Source organism: Ascaphus truei, chromosome 1 (genome assembly GCF_040206685.1).
Source record: "Ascaphus truei isolate aAscTru1 chromosome 1, aAscTru1.hap1, whole genome shotgun sequence".
Taxonomy (NCBI): domain Eukaryota; kingdom Metazoa; phylum Chordata; class Amphibia; order Anura; family Ascaphidae; genus Ascaphus; species Ascaphus truei.
Genome location: NC_134483.1, coordinates 493,608,566 through 493,614,565, shown reverse-complemented (window position 1 = coordinate 493,614,565; position 6,000 = coordinate 493,608,566). Strand labels below are relative to the sequence as shown.

The following is a 6,000-nucleotide window of genomic DNA, read 5'->3' as shown; positions in this document are numbered from 1 at the left end:
GGTATCGATATGTTAAATTGAGATAATGGAACGTTAAAAAATTAACGACCTTCTGAAGATCTTCCCCTACGTTCCGGTTTCTTGTTGTAGGTATCAACAAGAAACGTAATATGCTAAGCATGAAGTCATAATTAATGAGCTGTATAGTGACTAGAAGCAGGTTGAATGTTTTTCACACATCACTTTTTTTAATTAAAATCCTTTATTGTAGTTTAGACATAAATTCATATTTATGTGCTTAGAGTTCACTTTTTTTTATCTTTTTTCCTCCAAAAACAGAACTGCTGTAATATAACTACAAATCAAATAAAAAAATATAGAAATTTTAAATCTTAAAATAATAATAATAATAATAATCCCAAACAAAACTTGATTGCTTTTCAGATGCTTAAATGTGCCTCTCTGAGTTGAAAATGACATGTTATCTACGTATATGCTCATACCTACATATCACTGGTGTAGTGAGTCCCCTGATCTGCAGACATCTACAGGTCATTAGTGAGAAAAAGCACCTAAGTCTGCAGAAGTACTCAGCAGTAGCAGACTCTGGCAGTGTTGACTTTGGAGTGGCAGATGGATGGCGTGGTAATAAACCAAGCGCAATAAAAAGTGACTGAGAAACTCTGCCTCCAACACCAAGAGAAGCCTGCTCCCATCAGAAGGGGTATTCATTTATTTATTTGTCAAATGTTTTACCAGGAAGCAATACATTGAGAGTTACCTCTCGTTTTCAAGTATGTCCTGGGCACTGAGTTAAGATGACAAATACATGGTTACAAATACAGTTACCCATATACAAGACATTCCCCAAAGCAAACTGGATCTTCACATGGTGCCACTGGTTGCACTGCAGCCCCGTAGGAGGCATCCAGCTCTAATGAAACATAGGGTTGTGTGTGTCCAAGTGGGACCCTGCTGTTGGGTTTAGCAGGCGATTGCAGTGTAAGGTGCTGCGCCTTTAAGAGCAGTGTGTGTGTTTGTTGCCTCCTCCTCTCCCCCTCTCAGGCTGCAATGTGCAGTTACTTATCACACAGTCTCTGGGAAGCAGCATGGGAAGTGTGTTCTCTGGTTAAACAGGAGGCTTTGAGCTGCGATGCTGTGCAGTGGGTAACACAAAGTTGTTGTTAATAGACCTTGCTGGTGCAGTGACATTTACTGCATGAGACTTAAGCCTAAGGAGATCCCAGGCACCCACCAGCGAGCCTGAAAGAGGTGCAGCAACTCACTGCCTGCAGGATTGATCTGCTTGCTGCAGGCACAACCCCATTCACCTCTGCCTCCTCCGAAGGGAATATTAAAAGCCTGATCACAGCCTAGCAGAGAAGTTGCACCATACACGCGTCCTGGATAAGCAAGTCCTGCGCTTGTATCCCCGCAGCGCAAACTTGCTGGAGTTCAGCCCCAGCCTGGTCGCCCCGCTCCCGTGGTGACATTATTTGCCGGTTTCTTCTCCTGGGTGGTGGGGGATTTTTTTTTATTTCATTTTTATTTGTATTTTGTTACGGATGTTAGCGGGCTTTGTGAAGAAGAAGATGTGCAGCGCCGGTTTCTGGAAGCTGTGCGTTACTGTGGGGCTGGTGCTGGTGATACTGAGCGAGGTGGCACCCCAGCCCTGCCCGGCTCAGTGCTCCTGCACCGGCACCACGGTGGACTGTCACGGGCTGGCTCTGCGGACCGTGCCCAGGAACATCCCCCGCAACACAGAGCGCTTGTAAGTATATATACTGTGAATACTGCAGCACTATCTATAATATGCATCGGTGTAGTTATATATATATATATCTGCACATTGCATTGCCTGTGTTTATATCAATGTTAACATCACCTGTGCATCTATTAAATTGCATGCTGTATGAATCCAGCGCTGATGCAATGCAGGGATGGGAATATTGCACATACTGTAGAAGTGGATCTGGGATCCCTGTTCTCAATGTAAGTACAGTATGCATTTCCGATCTGTGTACGTGCAGTGCAAGAGTTGATGTGAATTAAATCTTGGATGCACCACCGATCTGCACAGTCACAATGTTTTTTAAGCACAGCGATCATCAATATTGATGCCTGATGTGTCATACTTAATAACGCTGTTGCCTTCTCAGCGTCTGTTGGCTTCATGGTCCCACTGCTTCCAATACAAGCTCCTCATAGCTGGAGCTGTTCCTTTGTGTGGCTGGATCTCAGTGCCTCCAACATTGGGGTTACCTGGGCTGCAACATATTGTAATAGCATTAGGGTCTCGCCGTGTATTTATTACACAGTGTGTACAAAGTCACTGTAGGGACCAAATACTGTACCTAGATGTTGTGTGTTTGATACAAGGCACTGGCTTAGTTAACCGGTATGTGTGGCATGCAGCTTTCTTTTCATGGTCAGGAGTTAACCCCAGTTTTAGTTTGACAAGAGTAATAGGGGAACAGTGTTCCAGAGACACTGTGATAATATAGTGGGACAGGGGGACCATGTCTTGTCTCTGATTTTATCACAAGCAAACTGTCAGTTTCTCTTACAGGGGAGTCTGGGAAGCTCATGTATGTTTCTAACAAAGTTTATTGTTAATATTTTTAAAATAAAGAGAACCCTTTTCTAAATATCACTTTAATGAAAAGGGCAAGTTTATTTGATTGTACTTGTAGATTTGCCATACTGCTTTACAGTGTAGAAGGGGTTTCAGTATTATATCTTTTGGTGCTAAAAACTAGGTGTTATATCAACCATGAGATGGAGACAGAATAGATTTATATAGTTCAATGTTTAATATGAAGTTGGTGATGTGCGTTTTGTAATAAGAAATGTTGACAGACAATGATGTATGTAATCAGAATATTGACATAAAATAACTTAATTGGTACATGAATGACAAGTGTCCTGCATACTGAATATACAGATGCTGACATAGAGCACAATAGGTTAAAGACAAAACAAAAGAACTGTTTTTTTTTTGAGATGGCTACATTTCCAATGAAGTTTATTTAATTTATTCAAAAGTATGAATCATACACAGTTGAACCCATCAAGTACATGGATTTCTGGAGAATGTTAAACCTACTCAAAGTGATGACAAGCCTAAGTTTATGCAAAATCAGTGCACCTAGTATGTTGTCAGTTCCAGGCATAACATTATATTGTCAAAATGAAAATATTAGGCGATACTGCTTATTAAACGCGTAGCTTCATGTTATTTATTGAACTTGCATACATTTGATTTGTTGTCTTCAAGAAAGAACAGATCTTCAGTTGGAAGCTTGTGTAATTCCTTTTGAAAGGGGAAACGAATGGCAAAAGTAGTTTATTTGGACTCAATTAAATTTTCCAAAGTCACAGACACATTGGTGGTTTTTTTCAAAGCGGTATTGAAAGCCATTTTAGTGGTGTCATTATTGTGTGGTAAGAATTACAGCAGATAAGTAAACCTGAGTGAGAAGAAGCAGCACAGGCAAAACAGTTTGATCAAATGATTTATTTCAAGAAACAAACATTCTAAAATATTTGGGCAACTTTTTCTATGGAGAGCCTATTGCAGCAGCAGCAGCAGCAGCAGCAGCAGCAGCAGCATGCAAGCAGATTTCTGCTTGGCTAAACTTGCTCTGATATGGGCCAGGTTAATTGGAGATGATCGTAAACCACAATACCAGTTAAAGTGAAGTAATTTCAGAAGGAAAAGTAGTGCTGAAGTCTAAAATATATATATATCTCCAGTTTTTGAATAGCATACCAGTTGTTTCCATTCAAAAACAAATTCTACACACAAAGGAGATTCATTTGTCCTAAGTAAAGTTAAAGTTTTGTTTTTCTTCTTTTGCATATTGAAGATTGATGGTTAATGTGGATCTTTTGAAGTTCAAAGTCTTTTGATATTTACTTTACGTTTAACCCTGCGGTGTTTGTATTAGGAAGTTAGGCCATTAAAGTTCATAAATGTGTTGCATGATTACATTTTTCTAAATAAGTACAGAAGTTGTTTAAAAATATATATTAATCTTGGGCAGTGAGTGTGTTGTTTATCTTTAGCTGCACAAAAAATAGCTAATATCTCCAAAGATATTTCAACTTTTTTTGTTTAAAAATCATCAGATTAAAAAAATCATACAAATTCATTTAACTGTTATGACAACACCATTAAGATGTGCTTTGATTCAAAGTCCTTTTAAAGATTTGTGCTCAATGTTTACATATGTGTGTAATGTCTAACTAAAATCATTTTATGATGTTCCTTCCCAAGTTACTAGAAGGCTCTTTTAGAGCCATTTTTAAGATAAGCCTTTTAAATTTGTTGTTTTATCAAGTGAAGTTTGGAACTCCGTGATCTCTTAAGATAATGTTGATTTGTTGCAGTACAAATCTTACTTTGGGCTTTTCAGCTGATCAAAAAAACTGCACTCAAAGAAAATTAAAATTCTGATGAATGTTTTTTGTTTTACTGCAAATTCTTGCTTTCCCCCCCCAGAGATCTGAATGCTAATAACCTCACAAGAATCACCAAGACAGACTTTGCTGGGCTGAGGCATCTTCGAGTATTGTAAGTATTTCTTGTCGTTGTACACACTGCATAAATGTGTAATATGTACACACTATTTTTTTTTCTATTATTCACTGCTAACCACAAGTGCCTCTGAATTTTAAACAGATGTTGAACATGAATAATAACATATTGAGTTGTTTCACAGCCACTTAATATCTATTGCACAAAAATTCATTTTCGCAGACGTATTGTAATTTATCACAAACGTGACCTCAACTAATTTTCGGGACTATTTTCATAGAGATTGCAATTGGTATATATCATTAGAAGTGTTTTTTTGGGGACTCTGTAGCCAGCTTGAGCAATTTGAAAAGTTAGTTATGCATTTTATTAAAGTAGCAACTGTCATCTGCAAGTAATTAGTCATCATTTTCAATGTTTTCAAACACATTTGTCAAATTTGGAAGGTATTCCTGTTTTTGTTTCAGCTCAGACAAGTATTGTCCTAATTTTTAAACTTTTTAATTACATGGAGATTAAGTCATGCTGGGAAGCGCAATGGATTTCAGAAATGAAAAGGTTTGAATCGATGTATTTTTCAGAGTTAATTTCCCAATTCTTTCACCTCTCTGCTCGAATTCTGTAAATTGCAAAATCTGGAATGAGTAACAAAATGTTAAAGCAATTAATTGTGGATTTAAGCGCAAGCATGAAAACACACGGCATTTATTTGTAGTCTTACAATTTACACACACATTGATATACATTTGCTTGTTAATTATATTTTCGATTTTTGCATGCTTTCTCATTCTCTTTTTGGCACAAGGTTTTTGTTATAAACCGGAACCTTTTATTGCTCAACTTGCACAACAGTGAAAGATGCACACTCTTTGCCTTTAAAATATTACTTTCAAAAAGCAAATACTCCCATATTATTTGTTTACAGAGCATATTGTATTAATAAACTTGCATGACTTCATAGGGTTTCTAGGAAGACTTCTTAAGTGAGAATTGTCTCTGATCGTAACGATTAGTGAACAAGGGAAATGTTGGATATACTGCACCAGCAATACTGCTCTTTTTGCTGACTGCGCGGCTGTGACGTCGCTGACGGCCATATCTATTTTTCTGGAAAAAAATCCGAGGAAATTCCCAGCCTTGCAGTTTCTGCGCTGAGAGTGGCGACCCCTTGATAACTTAAATAGTGTTTTTTTTTTCTTAAAGTATTTTCTTTTATTGTTTTTTCTATGCATATAGATCTATTTTAGTTTTTGTTTTACTTAACCCACTGAGTGCTGAAAGGGATAAAAATAAAAATATATATAGTAGGCTTATCAAAAATGATATCGTCAAAGTATAGTACTGATACAATCATCACAGCTTTCTTTCCAATACACTCTGGTGACCATAAAAATAAGTCTCTAGTGAGATTGATTTCTCAATGTGTTTTTCAGAGGGATACGCAACTTTTTTTATCATACATTTTTTTTAATTTTTTTAAAATGATTTTCATAAAAAGGACATTTGGCAAGATACTAACA

General features: G+C 37.4%; 1 protein-coding gene across 10 annotated transcripts in view; it reads left to right on the top strand.

Moving 5' to 3' along the window:
- The first annotated feature begins 1,004 nt into the window (after positions 1 to 1,004).
- Positions 1,005 to 6,000, top strand: part of SLIT2 (slit guidance ligand 2) — a 297,113-nt gene continuing 292,117 nt past the window's right edge. For 7 of the 10 annotated variants that reach the window (XM_075568739.1, XM_075568766.1, XM_075568749.1 and 4 more), the window contains exons 1-2: positions 1,006 to 1,711; positions 4,445 to 4,516. In XM_075568739.1, coding sequence (XP_075424854.1) covers positions 1,506 to 1,711; positions 4,445 to 4,516 — 278 coding nt within the window. In that variant the 5' untranslated portion in view covers positions 1,006 to 1,505. Of the gene's footprint in view, positions 1,712 to 4,444; positions 4,517 to 6,000 lie in introns of all 10 variants that reach the window. The other 3 variants (XM_075568775.1, XM_075568757.1, XM_075568782.1) reach the window with 2 other exon arrangements.